Genomic DNA, 19,262 nt, shown 5'->3' on the forward strand with positions numbered 1-19,262 from the left:
CCAGGCTTTCAGAGAATTCCTCAGCAAGAGGAGGGAAGCAGGGATAGAGGATGTCTGAGAGTAGGCACTCCTGTTTTTTAAAAGGAGATTCTGCACATACCTCTGTAAATCAAGAAATCTTAATTTTTTTAAAAAAAGAGATTCCACAATCTGCATTGTCTTCTTCGTAATTCACATAAAAGAGGAAATGTATGCTGCAGTTTTTCCGTGGACAGCAATTTCTGTAGCTGTGAGTGTGTTGGCTCTGATGGCTAGGATATGTCCCAGGTTCAGTCTCGGATGGCTTAGGCCAGGGGTTCCCAACAAAATTTTCTCGAGGACCCCTCATCGAGCCGCTATTGTGACAAGGACCCCCATTAATTCCTAATCCTAAAATTAAAAAGTGAGAGCCAAATTAAGAGTCTTTTTATATTTTATATTTATACGTTTTTTTACAGTTGCTTGAACATCAAATGCATTATCTTCCTCTTCATCTGTAGGCCTTTGTCGTTTTAACGAACCACTTTTTAACCAACGGTCCATTTTTAACTACGCGAACTGTAGCTTCCGCGAAAAACAACGCTTTGTTTACAAACACTACTGTTTTGCAAAGAGGCAGCACGCGCCAGGGAGGAGGGAGGGGAATGGAGAAGACAGGGTACCTGCGCAGTAGCGCACAAATGAAGCCGACGCGCGCAAAGCATCTTGGGGAGGTGAGCGTTAGTAGAATGCGCGCGCTGCCTCTTTGCAAAACAGTAGTGTTTGTAAAGCGCCACCTAACGGCATACAGCAGAACTACTGCCTCTATCTAATTCTAGTTTTGCGCTAGACTCTGCTCATGCAGGAAGCGACCAAAACAAAAAATCTGTTATCATACAAAATATATTTAATATATTTTTTATTCTAATAGCATCTTGTGGACCCCTCTGGCATAGCTCGCGGACCCCTTGGGGTCTCCGGACCACCTGTTGGGAACCACTGGCTTAGGCAATATTAAGCAAAATGGACCAGTTGTGTGACTTGGTGTAAGCACCTTCCTGTGTGCTGCCTCCAGACCTCCCTGGAGCCAAGGGTGGGAAGATAAATCAAAGTCACCAGGTTTTCTTCTCAGTGTCTGCATTCTATTATTAATTTCGTTTATCCTTGCAACAAGAGGCTGAGGTTGCTCTGTCTGACAGAGATGGTGTCATTCTTTGGGCCACTCAATGAGATTTGCTGCCTAATGGTGATCAGAATATATACTTCCCATATCTAGGGCCAATGGCCTATTCCAATTCAATCACCCCCCACTATTTCCATAAGCTATGTATTGTTTCCAGGGCCAGCCCACACATAAGGCAAGGTCTGAGGCAGCCTCAGGCAGCAGGATCCACAGGGTCAGAATATCCCAATGCAGATATTTATTTTCCCCCTTCTTCTTGATGTAGATTTTCACTCCCTTCTTCCCTGGTGGGTTGCAGGGTACCATATTGTGGTTCCCTTCAGGTGTCAAAATGCCCTGGGTTGGCCCTGATTGTTACAGCAGTTAATCAGACAGTTGTGCTCGAAGTCAAGGGGCTTTTCCACAACTGACCACCTGGTGGTAGACAATGTAGTGGACTTTCTTTATGATCCTTTGGATGCATCTCAAAATTCCTGTTATTGATCCCTGAAATAGCATCACTGGAGGCTCCAGTCCAATACAGTACATACTTACCTGGCAGTAAGTTCAATCAAACTCTTTGAGACTTGCCTCTGAATAAACATGCACTGGACCAGGCCACAAGTGTCTTTTGGTCAAACTAACTAAGGTTAAGGCTGGGTGGCGCAGGGCACGCAGGGCGCCGGGCTGCCTGAGGGGATTCTGGTGCGAGGGCTGAGGGTGGTCAAGTAGGCAAGTCTGTCTGTTGTGCGCGCCTCCGCAGGTTGCTTCCCCGCTGCCTCGAGTGGGGCAGGCGAAGCCCCAGGCTGAGTTTTGTCTCCAGCTTGTGTGCAGAAGTCCCAGCGCTGGGTAATCAGCAGCCAATCGCGCTGCCTTCTCTCCTTTGAACCAAGCCGGCTGTGCGCGAGAAAGTCGAGGGGTGGCGGAGGAGGAATTACACCACCCAAAAGAAACACACGCACACACCTGTGGCTGCCAAGTCGAGCACTCCCATGGATGGTGTCGTTGCCGCAGGCGGCAGCAGCAGGAGACAAGAATCAGAGGGGTGGGGAGGAAGAGGAGGAGCGGGGGAAGGGGAGGCTTCTCTTTTCTCGACCTGGGGGGGGGGCACCAGAGGGATCTTCGCGCCAGGGCGCCAGATATGCTTAAGACGGCCCTGGTTAAGAGAGGGAGCATCTGTATTTAAGGAAGCACAGAGGTTCAGTATGTAGGAAAATGAACCAACGACAAAGGAAGGAAAAGTGGGAATAATAATAATAATAATAATAATAATAATAATAATAATAATAATAAATTTTTATTTATACCCCGCCCTCCCCAGTCAAAAACCGGGCTCAGGGCGGCTGACACCAACAGAACCACAATAAAACATAAAAAATAATAATAATAATTAAAATACAGATTAAAATACAGTATTAAAATTTAAAGTGCAGCCTCATTACAAGTAGGCCATAAGTGGCTGACACCAACAGAACCACAATAAAACATAAAAACAATTAGTTAAAATACAGATTAAAATACAGTATTAAAATTTAAAGTGCAGCCTCATTTCAAGTAGGCCATAAATCCAAGCCATGAGGGAGAAAAACACAGGGGTCAGGCTGAGTCTAACCCAAAGGCCAGGCGGAACAGCTCTGTCTTGCAGGCCCTGCGGAAAGATGACAAATCCCGCAGGGCCCTGGTCTCCTGGGAAAGAGCGTTCCACCAGGTTGGGGCCAGTACTGAAAAGGCCCTGGCTCTAGTAGAGGCCAATCTAGCCATCTTATGACTCGGGATCTCCAGAATATTATTGTTTGTGGACCTTAAGGTCCTCCGCGGGGCATACCAGGAGAGGCGGTCCCGTAGGTACGAGGGTCCCAAGTCGCATAGGGCTTTAAAGGTCAAAACCAGCACCTTAAACCTGATCCTGTACTCCACCGGGAGCCAGTGCAGCTGGTAAAGCACTGGATGAATGTGATCCCACGGCCGGGACCCTGTAAGGAGCCTCGCCGCGGCATTCTGCACCCGCTGGAGTTTCTGGGTCATGGGAATACATGAAAGTGGGAACATGTTTAATTCTGTGTTAGTAAATCCAGTCACAATGGCAAATATGTTAAAATTGCCACTTGTGGAGTCCATTGTAACTGTCCCTTTTTATGTAGAGCTATGTGGTCACATATTGGGATAGAGCTAAGCTGTGTTAAGCCATCTTGAATATGCACATTAGGAGAAATAACCATTCTGAAAGGAATGATTAACTAAATAACCCTAAAATGCTAGGCTGGGCAATAATTGATCCATTCTGCACTATTACAGCTTACTGATTCTGTTTAAAATGGTGACCATTACATAAGAGGTTATTCTAGGCTCCCTTATGGCAGGGGCTCAATATCCCCAGGTTTCCCCATGTGCTGTCCTGGATGACCTGCTCCAACACAGTTTGGCTTGCCCAAAGAATTGCCCAGTTCTTGTTGCCTCCAGGAAGGAAGCTGGCTAAAGTATGTGACATGATCTGTTGAACAGAACATGAAAGTGGGTAAAGGTAAAGGGACCCCTGACCATTAGGTCCAGTTGTGACCGACTCTGGGGTTACGGCGCTCATCTCGCGTTATTGGCCGAGGGAGCCGGCGCACAGCTTCCAGGTCATGTGGCCAGCATGACAAAGCCGCTTCTGGTGAACCAGAGCAGCACATGGAAATGCCGTTTACCTTCCTGCTGTAGTGGTACCTATTTATCTACTTGCACTTTGACGTGCTTTCGAACTGCTAGGTTGGCAGAAGCTGGGATCAAGCAACGGGAGCTCACCCCATCACGGGGATTCAAACTGCCAACCTTCTGATCAGCAAGCCCTAGGCTCAGTAGTTTAACCCAGTGTTTCCCAACCAGTGTGCCTCCAGATGTTTTGGGACTACAACTCCCATCATCCCTAGCTAGCAAGACCAGTGGTCAGGAATGATGGGAGTTGTAGTCCCAAAACATCTGGAGGCACACTGGTTGGGAAACACTGGTTTAACCCACAGTGCCACCTGCGTCCCATGAAAGTCTTGAGTCCAAAAAAGTCATGATTCCATCAGAGGTGACTCCTTCCTTGTTTATCTGTTTTTACATGGTAGTGCTTGGTACTACTTGCTCTGTGAACTGCATGAGCTCTGTACCTCAGAAACTCTCCTGGAATATTACCTTATTTTGAATTTTGGCAGTGATGGTTATTTTTGCAAGGAATTAGGAAATTAATATGATAGGATATGGGTGGCCAGCCCTTATGCTCAACTGGTGTGGTCCTGTCTCCCTGGTTCAGTAGACCAGAGACAAATGCCCCAAAGTGTGGGAGCCCTTTTGGTCTAAACCAAGTGGCAGGCAGCATAGTGAATGGCCTGCCCATTCACCAAGTGGTGAGAGTTCAGTACACCAGCTCCTGGATCAGTCAATGTCAAAGCCGTTTGAGCTCCTGTTGGTTTCTTTAGCTGTGAACTGCCAGAGTTTTCCCACCCATGGATGCTACTTGCTAGCTCCATAGCCCCACCTCTTGTGTGCAGGAGCCAATGTGCTTTTTATTGGAGTTGCTTATAATGGATTTTAATTATTATTTGACTGTTTCAGATAGCTGTTTTTAACTGTTTGTGCTGTTTTTATTGTTTTAATCTTTTTTAAACAATGATTTTTTTAGCAATCAAAGAATATATAATTGTATGAAATAAATAATTTTGGAAAAACAAAGTTCAGATAAATAAAAGTAATGCAAAATGATTTCTATTTATATTCACTGTGGGTGCCGTTACTTATGTAGCCAAAATAGCACTAGTCACACACAAGTATGAAGAATTGCCAAATATGGGGGGTCACAAGGTGTGCAGAAATACAACAGATTATTTTGGGGGGCCCCTAAAAGTTAGGGCTAAGCCTGCTCGGTGGCCTCAGAACAGTCTGTTGTGGCAAGAAAACAGGGAGAATGGAATGGCGTATTGTGTTGGGTGGCATGGCTGACTTACTGGAGCAGGAACATATGGCACTGCAACATTTTGTTGCAAGGTCCACTTTTTTTCTGTCAGCATCGTAACTGTTGTACACATTCAGTACAGGTGCCCTCCTGCCTTACTGGTTAAACACAATTCCTGGTTTTGTAGCAGATAACAAATTTTTATTCCTGCTCTTCCTTTCAAATGTTATACTAATTCAATTTGCAGGTTCGTATGCATTCTTTCATCCACTTATATTTCTCACTTTGCTTAAAATTATTATTGCCATATATTTGTGTTGATGGACATTGCCACAGTCTATGGGGAAAGTCTGCCACATAGCCAGTGAACTTGCTTCACACATTTTTATGTACATGGAAGTGCTCCCCATGAGGTTACATCTATTATTGGAAGGAACTGGTGTAGCTATATTGGATGAAGTTCCCTCTGTGTTCTGCCTCCCTGTTATCCCTTTTCAGTTCCAAATGCATGTGATATTCTCTCTTTGCCTCCTGTTGTTTAGTGTTGTGTCATTACATGCTGTTTAACAGCTGCTGCAATTCTGCTCTGAAATCGGTTGTTTCAGTTCTTTGGTAATAGATTCCTCTTTCTGCATGGACTAACGTCTTTATCTATTAAAGCTTTATGTGTGCTTTTTGAAGTGCCCTTCTCATACAAACTTAATTTCCACAGTGGGATTCTTGCCCTCCCCTCCCCCAGTGAAAATTTTACAGGGTTGGGTTCAAGCAGTGGGTTGTCTTATGTCCTTTCTATTAGCAAGAAGAAGCAAGGCAAGAACATACGAGAATTTGGTGATGACCTTTATTAGGCGAGAGATGGGGGAGTGTTACCCTGTTTTCCTTGATCTCTTGACTCCTTTCGATACCAGGGTGTCCTTCTGGAGTGACTATGAAAGTTGGTGGAGGGATGTTGTTCAGCCTCGTGGAGACATCATTGTAGGGTTTTGCAGGGGTTCACTTTTATAGTCCGCAGTGTTTAACATCAGCATAAAATTGGTCGGGATCATCTGTAGATTTGGAGTCATCAATATGCTGATTTGGAGTAATCAGTATGCCTATAAACTGAAGCTTAATCCAGATAAGACTTGAGGCACTATTAGTGGATGCTTCCCTGTCCTGGATAGGATTGCACTTCCTATGAAGGAACAAGTGTGCACATTTGGGGTACTTTTGGATTCACGACAGTCCCTGGAGGCACAAGTGGCCTCTGTGGCTCAGAGTGCCTTTCATCAGCTTTGGCTGGTGGTCCAGCTGTGGTTCTATCTGAAGGGGGATTGTCTAGCTTCTGTTGTCTATGCTCTGGCAACCTCTAGGTTGAGACTGTTCGGAAACTGCAACTGGTGCAGAATTCAGTAGCCTGTTTGCTCACTTGGGCAAGACAGCTTGAGCCTATAACACTAATGTTGGCTAGACTGGATTGGTTACCATTGAGCTTCCAGGCTTTGCTCCAAGCTTGAGCTTTATGCAGCTTCGGGCTCCAATACCTTAAGGACAAGCTCTTCACATATGAATGCACCCAGACCGTACAGTAATCTTTATTAGTTCTGTGTTCCCTCTGACTATTGCTTAGAACAATCTGTGACCCTCCTTCAGCCCCATGCAGCATGGCCAGTGGCTGTAATCCAGCAACATCAAGGGTGGGGTCAAAGATTCCTCTCCCCGGCTTAAAATGTAGCAGCCTGTAACACTTTATGATCCAGTTAGGAGGTATTGACATAAAATTAAATGATTCAGCTGCTATTTTGCAATAAATGGACCATTGCCCTGCAGGCTGTGGCTGTACCCGCTTCTGGATCTCACCCTGGACACTGCTTGCCCACAGTCCCTGGTGGATTCCTCTCAGGCAGCAAGTAATTCATCAGTGTGGTAAGGTAAAGACGGCCAAAATAACTGCAAGGTCAGCTAGAATGGTCAAGACCTAACCCACAGGCTTTCTTTCCAACTGGGCTGAGCCCTAAAATGGGTCCCTCGTGTGAGGTGTGCCTCTGTCCTGTTGACTTGGCCAAGGATGTCCAATTAATGTGTGAAGATAGATTTGAACCATGGCCTTCCAAGGCTACATCTGCCACAATAGTAATTGCAACACGCTGATCCTTCACTCCTCTGCTACAATTTAGAGTCATGTATGTTTGTCTTTCCATGTTCAGCTTCATCCTCAGTGGATCTCCCATTGGACAGATTAGAGTTTGTCACCTATTGAGAGGCCATGTGAGATTGAGAGATTTGCATAGCCAAATGCCTTTCCTCTTACATCTAATTTCTTATGCACTTTCTTAAATTTGAAAAATTGCATGCTACACTGATAAAAATCCATGTGCGACATTATGCAGCTTTTGGCTATTAAATGATAGATCTGTACCTGGGACTTAGAATCAGGAGCAAAATCCTAGACATGTCTACTCAGAAGTAAGACCAATTGAATGCAGTGGAACTTACTCTCATTTTAACTGTGTCTGGGATTGTAGTCTACAAGTACCTGAAAATAGTCTGCCTGTAGGTTTGATCATGCAGTGCTTGTTCATTGTTGCTACAGGATTGAAAAGTGGGAAGAACTTGCTCAGCAATGAAGCTGACAGGAGGATGGGTCTCTTCTATCATATTAACTGTAGAAAGTGTAGAAAACCAGTTGTGGTTGTAGGGAAGAAGTACCTCTTTCACTCTCAGGTGCCAGATTAGACTTTGAGGCTTTCAAAGTTTGCATATTTCACAAAGTCTTCTTACTGTACCTTCTTAGAAAGCAGCAGTGTTGGCTACATATCTTTTTGGTCTTTTCTAAGAAATTTTATGTTGGAAAGCTTGAGGGCAGTGATCCTTGGAATTGTTCTTTCCTTGATATTTTTGTTCATTTGGTTAAATTAGTTGTTTCGGATGTATGTATTCATTTTATAAATAATATTAAGCATATGTTGAGAAATGTGTCACAAGCACATTGACCATCCTATTCATCTACTTTCAGGCCAGATTATTATGAATCCAGATAGCAGAGCTTTTGAATGTGATCTCAAGGTCACGCCTGGAGTACAAGTTCCACTGAAATCAATAAAACTTGCTTCCATGTAGATGTGTCAAGGAATCTTATTTTGCTGGGTGTGGGGGCTCAGTTTCTAACAAGAGAAGGTCTGACACCATCGTGGCTCACACCTAATTAGAAACTGCATCCTCTGACCTTGACATCCTTATATCTGATGCATGATGGGCTGCAATGTGATTTCTCAGTAGTGAGAGAACCACACTTTGTACATGTTTGGAAGCATACTTGTTTTTATTATGACATCATGTATTCTTGAGTCTGCACCTTGTAATGCAGAATAGGTTCCGAAAGTCTGTTTGGATGTTTTGCAAATCTAGTAAGAGGAAACTGGTTTTATGGCTAAGCGGAGTGTTCTTTTAGATGATCTGCAGAGAAAACAGAGTATGCCAAGCGGAGTGTTCTTTTCACTTGAGCACCCATGGCTTAAAATGTAGCAACAATGAAGGAATACAGTAGTTGTTGTTACTATTATTGTGGTGGGGTTTTTTTTTAGCGGGGGCAAATATTACCAAGGCTCCACTCCTCCATCATCTGAACAGGGATATGGTATTAAAGTTGCAGGCTTCCTCTGTTCCAGTCACCCGGTTCCAAATTAGGAAAACATGGGATGGCAGGAGACCAAATGCTAAATATTGCCTTGCCCCATCCTGTGTTAATGGCATAGCAGTTTTTTGCTGAGAAACGCAGTTATTGCCCAGCTCTCATGGCTCAATAGAACAGCAATGCTGAGAGGATATTGTGGTTGAGAATTTGAGATACTACTTCGTCTGAAGGGGGTTCATCTGAAGTGTCTTGTTATCCTGGTGTTGCAGACTTCACAATCTGAGTCGGAAATCATCTTGCAAATGTGAAAGCCTTCATTGCTGGTCTTCTTGCTATCCTTTTCCAGAACTTAATGAAATGCTGCCTGCTTTTCCTGACACCCACAAAGTTGCTGAGCTTTTTCAAGGAAACCACCAGAATTGTTCGTTGCCTTACTTCCAGGTTTTCCATGACATTTTGCCACATCCCCCCCCCCCCGACATCATTTTTACACCTGAAAACCAGGACATGTCGGGAATTTTTCTGATGTATGCCAAGCCTATGTCTGGTGGAAGTTGTTCTGCAAATGAAGCGGCCCGTTTTAAAATTCTGCCTTTTGACTTGGAGTCTGTTGGATCCCTTTCAGAAGCAATGGGAGGGTCTGTGTATGCTTTATCTCAGTTTCTTAAAAAGAAATGTTGCAACCCCTAGAAAGTTTTTAAAAATCAAAAACAGATTTGAGGAAGAGCAAAATCCGACAGAGGTGCTGAGTACTTCTGAAGACCAGTTGCTGAGAGACAAGCAGCTGGGGGGGGGTGTCTTCCTTCCTTGGGGGGGGGGAATGTGACAGAGCCATCTTTGTTAAACAAGGTCTGCCCCGGCAAGGCCATTCTGGTGCTTTTGCATTTCCTTTGGTTAGCTGCTCTGAATGCCCCATTCGTGCTCTATGGTCTTTATGTGCGGTCCCTGGGTATCCACGTAGCATTGTCAAGGTGCCAGTTAATTCTGTTACGTTAGAGCAAAGGAGGATGGCCCTTGGCCAAAATTAGACCACCTCCCTCTTCTTTATCCCTCAAGAAGGGCTTTGTCATCCCCAGGAGTGTGGATACTGGTATCTCCTCTCAAGAACAACATGTGTAAGAAGGGCATGGATGGACCACAAGCCAGAGTCTTAAAAGTCTGTCTCTTGCTCGAGCCTCTGGTGCAAAACAAGGTTGTTGTTTACGAACAAGGGGCATTTTGCATCCCTTGGAAATTCCCTCTTTTGAGAGAGGTGAGTGGCTTTGCTCTCTCTGCAAGTTCCCCGCTGTGATCAACTGATTCTCTCCCTGCTGCCCGCCCCACCGGCCCCATTTTCTCACTTGCCCCTTTTACCAATTTCTCTTGGTAAGAGGCGATAACTAATTAGGAAGCTGCACCTGAGCCTGGCACATTGTGCGGCACAAACACCAGCACACATGGTGGCATTTCTTTACAAGCCAGTAGTCTTGGGAGTGAGTTGCAGTTTTCAGGGGAATATCTCCCTCCACCCCTCTGCGTCTGGAAAGCTCAGTTTAAATTTCCTCTCATGAGAGTTTAATAAAGCACTGTAAACGAGGCCTTTTGTTGTTCAGTTTTCTTTCCTTCCAGCAAGGTGTAGTATTGTATTTGAACAAGCATTTGGATTGGGGTGCAGCAGCATAGTGCCCAGCCCTGTAGGTAGATGGCAGGTGGCAGTTGCAAACCATGTGTTTTGGCTCAAGAGGGCCGGTGTGCTTCAGAGCACTGGTGAAAACAACCCTAGACGGAGGGGACACACTGTCTGGCTGCTTCTTGGAGAATAAACAGCAGATATGCGATGCAACATCTACTCTGGAAGGAGCTGCTGATCTTCTTTGTTTTCTTGCTGCATGGTTCCAATTGGTGGTAGTGGTTGTTTAGTTGTGTCCGACTCTTCATGACCCCATGGACCAGAGCACACCAGGCACTCCTGTCTTCCACTGCCTCCTGGAGTTTCGTCAAATTCATGTTGGTCACTTCTACATTTAACACTGTCCAACCATCTCATCCTCTGTCGTCCCCTTCTCCTTGTGCCCTCAATCTTTCCCAGCATCAGGGTCTTTTCCAGGGAGTCTTCTCTTCTCATGAGGTGGCCAAAGTATTGGAGCCTCAGCTTCACGATCTGTCCTTCCAGTGAGCACTCAGGGCTGATTTCCTTCAGAATGGATAGGTTTGATCTTCTTGCAGTCTATGGGACTCTCAAGAGTCTCCTCCATCACCATAATTCACCAGTTGGTACTATGCCAAAATATATTTGATATCTGGATAATGTAATGCAGGCTTCCCTAACCTGACACCCTCCACATTTGGGACTACAACTCTCATGAGGCTTGGGCAGCATGGCCCAGTGGGCAGGAATGGTGGGAGCTGTGGTGTAACTGGAAGGCATCAGCTTGGGGAAACTGCAGAGAGACTTGTTCGACTTTGAGGGAGGCCTGCATTCTGGCCTCCCACTTTGCTCTGAAGCTCACTGGATGGCTGTGGGCCAGGATTGATGGATTGCATTTATAGCCCACCTTTTCCCCAAGGAGCTCAATGTGTGGTGCACATGGTTCTCCCCCTCCTCATTTAATCCCCACAACAATCCTGTGGGGTAAATTAGGATGAGAGGCAGGGACTGGCCAGAGGCCACCCAGTGAGTTATGGCTGAGTACGGATTAGAACCCTGATCTCCCAGGTCCTAGTCCAACACTCTGTTATGCTCTACTACAGGGGCCTTTCTGCAGGGGCAAAACTAGGCACATACACTATGTAACATAATGAAAGTTTACTATCCCCCCACCTCTCTTCTCCCCCTAACCTCATACTGTCATTAACATTAGTGTCTCACATTGAATGTAACATCCATAAAAAGGACTTGATGAACTGAAAGTTTAATCTTCCATTAAAATAATTTTAAAAAGCTAAGCCATAGCATTTTACTTCTACATTCACTCTCTGCCTAGACTCTGTTTTTCTTCCTCCCTGGCTACACCCTGCTGTCTGCATTTGTTGATTCTTACTCTCCATGGTTTATCCTGTCTTGAACAAGCTTTTTATCCTTCTGAATTTTATTTTAATTGAACTCAGCTTAATTGACAGCCTCCTCCTTCCAGCTGGCTTTCTTTTGATTTTTTGTATATTTCCCCACTCCTGTTTCCTCTCCCATTTCCCCATCATATTTCTAATCTATTGCTTAAAATAAATTTTGGATTGCAAAACTTGTCCCCTCTATGAATGCAGGTCAGTTACCAGCCTTGAAGCTGTTGGAGGCACAAGGGGCTTTTGCAATGTTGCCTCCACATAAAGTTCGTAAGGTTTTGGTGGTAGCTTTTAATTCATCCAACTTTCCTTCAACCCATCTGTGATTCCTATTTCCTATTTCAGAATACAAATGGCAAATATGCCCATATATTTATATATTGATTAAAATATTTCCTGGGCACTTCCCATGCCCCAAGGTACTTTGAGCTGCCCACAGAGCTGGGGTAGATGGACTTTGGCTGCCATGCATTATGTGGGAAGTGTTGCACTGGGCTTCACCTGGTACATTATGATCTTGCCAAAAAAGACACAACGTTTTGTGAGGGAGAGAGAGGCAAAGATGAACCAATCTAGAGTATAGCATAAGTTAAATAAGTCTGGAAGGTTTGCCTTTTGCCTGTTTATTGACCGACACTCTGTGTATCAGAGCATGTTATCCAGGCTTTTTCTAAGACTCCCTGGAAAAGACCCTGATGCTGGGAAAGATTGAGGGCACAAGGAGAAGGGGATGACAGAGGACAAGATGGTTGGGCAGTGTTCTCAAAACTACCAACATGAGTTTGACCAAACTGCGGGAGGCAGTGGAAGACATGAGTGCCTGGCGTGCTCTGGTCCATGGGGTCATGAAGAGTCGGACACGACTAAACAACAACATATTCAAGTTATCCTCAAGTTCCACTTTCCAGCAGAGATGGACGGAGCCTTTCTTCCCACCCAGGGCCATCCCTGGAGGGGGCAAGTAGGGATGATTGCTCCAGGCCCCATATTGCCTACAGACAGCCACCCAATCTTAAACAACTCCTCACCCACAATAATACAACCACCAGACTTAACATGGACACTGGTACCAGAGCCTGCAATAAACCCAGATGCCAATTTTGCTGCCACATACACCCAGACAACACCATTACTGGCCCCAACAACATCCAACATACCATCTCAGGGCTATTTAATTGCTCATCTTCTAACATTGTGTATGCCATCAAATGCCAACAGTGCCCTTCAGCTCTCTATATTGGACAAACAGGCCAAACCCTATGGCAAAGGATAAATGGACATAAATCTGACATCAGTAATCACAAGACAGAGAAACCAGTAGGAGAACACTTCAATCTCCCAAGACATTCTATACAAGATCTCAAAGATCTCTTATTACAAAAAAAGAATTTCATAAATAGACTGGAAAGAGAAGTTGCTGAACTGCAACTTATTACCAAGCTTAAAACCATGGAGAGACCTGGTCTGATTAAAGATATTGAATTCTTATCTCATTATACATGATAAAGCTATCTTTAGCCATCTCACCCCTTGTTTTTTCCTGTAAGACCAATTGCAGTTAACAATCGTCAACAGCTATCAGTCAGTCAATCACCCTTTCCCACCACCCTTATGAGTAATATCCCTCCCCACCCTCTCACTATATATAAGCGTCTGGTGACTTCTGTTTCAGTGTATCTGAAGAAGTGTGCATACACACGAAAGCTCATACCAATGACAAACTTAGTTGGTCTCTAAGGTGCTGCTGGAAGCAATTTTTTTATTTTATTTCGAGTATGTCAGACCAACACGGCTACCTCCCTGTAACTAGAAATAGAGTTGTAGAGTTGGAAGGGATACTGACAGTCATTTAGCCCAACCCACTGGAATTCAGGAATCTCGGCTGAAGCATCTATGACAGGTGGCCATCCAACCTCTGCTTTAAAACCTCCAAGGGAGTCCACCACCTCCTGAGGGAGTCTGTTCCTGTCGATGAGCTCTTCCTATCAAAGTTCTTCCTGGATCTCCTTTCCTGTAACTTGAAGCCGTTGGTTTGGGTCCTACCATCCCACCCCCTCCTGGCACTGAGAACCATGGCTGCCATTTTCTGTTCACCCAAGAGACTTTCCACCTCCTCTCTTGCTAGAGCAAGGCAGGGAGGGTGGAAGTAGAGGAACTCACCGGTTGAAATGTGTGTGAGAGACTTGGTGGCAAAATTGGTGGCAAAAAGTAAGCCAAGGAGGAGGCTTACTACCACCATTGCCATGCAAAGGAAGAGAGGCAGTGGGCTCTGTGCGCCGTGTGCTTGCTCAAGGGACAGGCCCATTCTAGTAGTGTTTGTAGCATGTTCACTAAAGAGCTTGTTGAACTGAGCAACAAACAGGCGCAACCCACCTTTTTGCAAATGTGCCTTTTCTCCTCTCTCACTGCTATTTTATCATTTTAATCTTCAAGCTGATATGCCAACTTCATTGCACTTTGCTCTGACATGACACAATTCCCATCATCCCTGACCACTGGTCCTGTTACCTAGGGAGGATGGGAGTTGTAGTCCCAAAACATCTGGAGGGCCAAGTTTGGCCATGCCTGTGATAGACTATTGCTGCAAGAAACAGCAAAGGGTGGTTTCTCCATTTTTGCAGGGGACAAACTGAAGTTGAGTGAGAGCATCTCTGAATGTGAACTTGTTAGGTAGCCTTGGGCAAAATTGGGCAAAATCTTGGGACTTCTCCATCCAAGATGAAACTTCCATTGACAGTGTATGGCTTCTTTCCATATTCAGTTTTATATTCTCCCACCTTTCTACGACTCCTGAGTTGTTCCTAAGCTGAATCAAGAATAGGTAAGGGTCACAGGAGAGTTTCTTGTGATTATATGCTGTCCTTTGCTGATTAAAAACCCTTGTTCTTTTTCATTTAGCCACAGGCTGGTAAAGAGCACATTTCTTTCTGTAAACTTTGCTTTTTGGACGCAACTGCCCTCTGGTGGTAGTAAATTGATCAGCAGATACTTGATGTAAACCAGATTAGATTTCTGGATTGCTTTTAGTGCTACATTTCAAACTGGGGGTGCTCATAGTTAGGGGGAAGGGTCCAAATAGTTAGTATTAAGATGGCCTTGTGGTAAAGTTCTTCAGGTTTTAATATACAAATAGCCCTGACAGTTTGAGCACCTCATAGGATGTGATTTTATATGTTTTGTCGAACTGAATGTCTCCCAAGAAAATACTAAGTCTTCTTGGATGCAGATGACTTGAGGAGACTTAAGTTTTACTCCCCCTCCCCGATTTTCATTTATTTGTTTTGCTAATGGGGCTGTAATCCTAGACTAAGCAAAATATGTTTCTCTTTTCCTCACAGTGTCATCAGTCTTCAGGGGAAGACATGGAGATCTCCGATGATGAAATGAACCAATCTCCAAGCACAGAATGTGGCAAAAACATTGTGGTGAATACTTCTGTTGGCAACTCAGCTGTGATGGCTCCCTCAATTCCTATGCCTCCCCATGGTTTTCCTCCCCTGCCTCCCCCACCCCCACCCCAGCCGGTCTTTCCAATGCCCCCTCCTCCGCCTCTTCCTCCCCCGCCTCCCCCAACTCACCCTGCAGTTACTGTCCCTCCTCCTCCCCTCCCAGCGCCTCCTGGGGTTCCACCCCCTCATATCTTGCCTCCACTTCCTCCGTTCCATCCTGGGATGTTTCCCCTCATGCAAGTAGATATGATCAGTGTCTTGGGCAACCAATGGGGAGGCATGTCAATGTCTTTTCAAATGCAAACCCAAATGCTGAGCCGCTTGATGCAAGGGCAGAACACTTACCAGTACCCCCCGTTCATGGGGAACCGGATGCAGTTTGTGAACCTTCCTCCCTACCGGCACTTTTCCATGGGAGCAGCTATCAACCGCGGACAGCAGTGGCCCCCTTTGCCCAAGTTTGACCCCTCAGTTCCACCTCCGGGTTACCAGCCCAAGAAGGAAGATCCTCATAAGGCCACTGTGGATGGTGTCCTCTTGGTGATTGTGAAAGAACTTAAAGCAATAATGAAGAGGGATTTAAACCGGAAGATGGTGGAGGTGGTGGCCTTCAGGGCGTTTGATGACTGGTGGGACAAGAAAGAGCGTCTAGCAAAGGTAACCATCAAATATCACCCCTCTTTTCCAATGGCTATGCAATGGCAGACGGTTTGCACCACCTGCCTCTTTGCATCTTTCTGTGTTTCCCCCAGTTCAGGCTTGGAAATACATAAAACAAGTAACAGAATGGGTGTATGGCAAGGCATATACCTGTCGTCATAAAGCTTAGTGCAGGGGTCCCCAGACTTACCGGCGTTTGGGCTGGTTCCCACCGCGCCGCGGGCCGGAGGACGGGGGAGCGCGCGTCTGTGCGGGCCGGTGGGCGGGGGAGTGCGCTTACTGGCGCGGCGGCGCGCTTCCAGGGTGGAAAAAGCGCCGAAAATCCATTGTGCGCATGCGTATGGGCCTCCCCCGACCCGGAAGTGCACCAGAAATGACCTCTTCTGGGTCGGGAGAGGCCCATACGCATGCGCACAAAGGATTTTCGGCACTTTTTTCCCGACCCGGAAGAACGCTGCCGCGCTGCGCGCCGTAAGAGCGGGCGGCGGGCGGCAGGGGTCGTCGCGGGCCGGATTGGCAGGCCAATTGGGCCGCATCCGGCCCCCGGGCCGTAGTTTGGGGACCCCTGGCTTAGTGCATGCATGCATGTATGTATAAGAGCACTAGTCCAATTCCTTATAACTCAAGGTTATTGTTTTGTTGTTTTAAAGGGATCTCTAGTGCAGGGGGGTGAAAGTCTTTTATCTGAAACCCTAGACTAGAGAGTCAGCTGTGTTTGGAGTAGGCAGTATGGAGCTGGATGCATGACTCCATTTGAGGCATCTCAAATTTGTTTGTGTGTGATTTTTATGTGACTTCAGACATGGCTTAGAGCAGGCATAGGCAAACTCGGCCCTCCAGATGTTTTGAGACTACAATTCCCATCATCCCTGACCACTGGTCCTGTTGACTGGGGATGATGGGAGTTGTAGTCCCAAAACATCTGGAGGGCCGAGTTTGCCTATGCCTGGCTTAGAGTATGTCCATGTCTTTACAAATGGCAAAAGTGTACTTAGCACTGTCTGACGTTCACAAATTCCTAAAAACCCATAGCGGATATTAGGCTACAGCCTACATTAGAAAACCTGCATGGTTTTTGCACCACAAAAGGATCATGCCAAATTAAGGTTGTTTTCTGCCAGGCAAGGTGGATATTTTCCAGTTTAATCAATGGACACTCTGCAGTAGGGGAGTAGGCACATCCTACTGATGTTTTTGACCTTTGCCTCCTACCTAGAATTTGTTCAGGCTGAACATATCCAATGGAAATCAAGCAGGGATGTGCCATAAGTGCTATTGATGGATTTGAGCACCTTAAGTCTGAACTTTTGTTCAGGGAAATTAGAGCTTCTGTATAAGTAGATGCTGCTGCTTTGTTCAAGCACCCAGTTTTTAGCATCCGCACCAGTGTGTAGTGTCCTCTTTTTTTTAATCCTGCTTATCTTGCATAGGCATTACTTACTCCAGTAAAATCTGGAGAACATAAAGATGAGGAGAAGCCAAAACCAAAGGACCGCATCACATCTTGTCTTCTGGAGAACTGGAACAAAGGAGAAGGTCTGGGTTACGAAGGGATTGGCTTGGGCATTGGGTTACGCGGGGCCATCCGGTTGCCATCTTTCAAGGTAAGTAAGAGCAGCCTTCAATATCTAGTTATTCATAATATGAACCCTGCTTTCCTATAGTACTCTAAATAATGTTAAAATTGAGTCACAGTTTTAATGTCTCAGCTGTTGCGCACTTTTTGCCCAATAAACTTTTAGCTCTCTAACCTTACAGAAATGATTAATAACCCAGTATTGGCTCTTCACACCACCACCAATGCTATTACTGGCTGATTTATGATGGTGCAGAAGGATTAACCGTTGCCTCTAGCCCCATGTGAGTTTAGAGAGCACACTGGAAGACTTGGAAGATGGCGAAAAGTTAGGGGGGAGGGTGTTGTTTAGAGAAAGCATGCAAACATGGAAAGTGGCTGAAGATCTGTAAGGAAGAACATCACCTTTATTTTATCATACATCAGAAATCCTTTAACAGATTTAATAAAAGAGGTGATAAGACTTTAAGGTTTCCGTCTTATTCCAACTTTCCTAATTCACATGTTTGCACTTCTGTGTATTTAGATGTTTGAACTGGCTTCAATAGCAGTGCCTATTGATGTTCACACAGGTCTAATTGTTCTGCTGCCTTTTAAATTATAAACTGAAGTAAAAATGTGTTCACAAACATAAAAAGGAAAGCAAACGTTGGCGCTCCCATTTAGTCATTTTTTGGGAGTAAGGTTCTTGTATGCTATGAAGTGGGAGCACTTGTAAATCTAAAAACAAATACATCTCCCAAAATTGGTTGATTCTGTCCTTTCTGCAGGTGAAGAGAAAGGAGCCACCTGAAGCTGCCTCAGCTGGAGACCAGAAGAGAATCCGTCCCTCTACTTCGGTAGATGATGAAGATGAAGGTTTGTGAAGCCATATTTTCCTCCAAAACGCAGTAAGGGCTTCACACTGCTGAATCCTCTAATCTTCTCAATCTGGACACTCTATGCAAAACTCAGAGTTCCAAATTCTCTTTGGTCCCAAATATCACATTAAATTTCAAAAATTAGGACAATCTGTAACACAGATAAGACTCAATGTTCAGTGTTGCAGTTAAGATGGGCACTGTTCCATTAAGTAATGTCTAAAATCACAGTAAAAAAAAATTCGTATCATGGAAAGAACAAGCTGTTCAGTGTTATAACTGGTTTAATGCTATTTCAGTAAGAAATGAAAGACACCTCCTCCCCCGTAGTTCTTGTTAATTGTCATTAAATGCTTTGCCCTCCCAGAGCTCCTTAGAGAAGGTTAATAATAATAATAATTAATAACGCAGGTGGCGCTGTGGTCTAAACCACTGAGCCTAGGACTTGTCAATCGGAAGGTCAGTGGTTTGAATCCCCGCGACAGGGTGAGCTCCTATTGCTCGGTCCCAGCTCCTGCCAACCTAGCAGTTTGAAAGCACTTCCGGTGGGAAGGTAAACGGCGTTTCCATGCACTGTTCTGGTTTCGCCAGAAGCGGCTTAGTCATGCTGGCCACATGACCTGGAAAACTGTCTGCGGAGAAAGGTCGGTTCTCTCAGCCAGTAAAGCAAGATGAGCGCCGCAACCCCAGAGTCGTTCGCGACTGGACTTAACTGTCAGGGGTCCTTTACTTTTAGTAGCCACCTTGACATAGTGCACTTCATTAATCTGAGTACCCACAGTTGTTCAATATTCAAGCACCAATTTCTTACCAGCTTTGGAAGGACATAGCCTGACTGGAGCTCAGTAACCTAACTAGGAAGAGAAACTGGGAGTTCCTTCCTTTGCTGTGCATTTAAGCCCTATTGACCGGGATAAAGTTTTGGTGTACTTAACTCTTCCTAGATTGCATACCATCTTCTTGAAAGATTTAAGGAAGCCAGATTGCAGCTAGCAAGCAAGGCCCACTCTTAGCCTCTTTTTCCAAAAC

At 45.3% G+C, this 19,262-nt stretch overlaps 1 protein-coding gene across 4 annotated transcripts in view; it reads left to right on the forward strand.

Moving 5' to 3' along the window:
• SETD1B (SET domain containing 1B, histone lysine methyltransferase) overlaps positions 1 to 19,262 on the forward strand; it is a 52,728-nt gene that overhangs the window by 12,631 nt on the left and 20,835 nt on the right. For all 4 annotated transcript variants that reach the window (XM_035098986.3, XM_035098987.3, XM_088659410.1 and 1 more), the window contains exons 7-9: positions 15,027 to 15,794; positions 17,228 to 17,401; positions 18,144 to 18,231. In XM_035098986.3, the coding sequence (XP_034954877.2) occupies positions 15,027 to 15,794; positions 17,228 to 17,401; positions 18,144 to 18,231 (1,030 nt within the window). The remainder of the gene's footprint in view (positions 1 to 15,026; positions 15,795 to 17,227; positions 17,402 to 18,143; positions 18,232 to 19,262) is intronic.

Source organism: Zootoca vivipara, chromosome 16, assembly GCF_965207765.1.
Source record: "Zootoca vivipara chromosome 16, rZooViv2.hap1.1, whole genome shotgun sequence".
In the NCBI taxonomy this organism is placed as follows: Eukaryota; Metazoa; Chordata; class Lepidosauria; order Squamata; family Lacertidae; genus Zootoca; species Zootoca vivipara.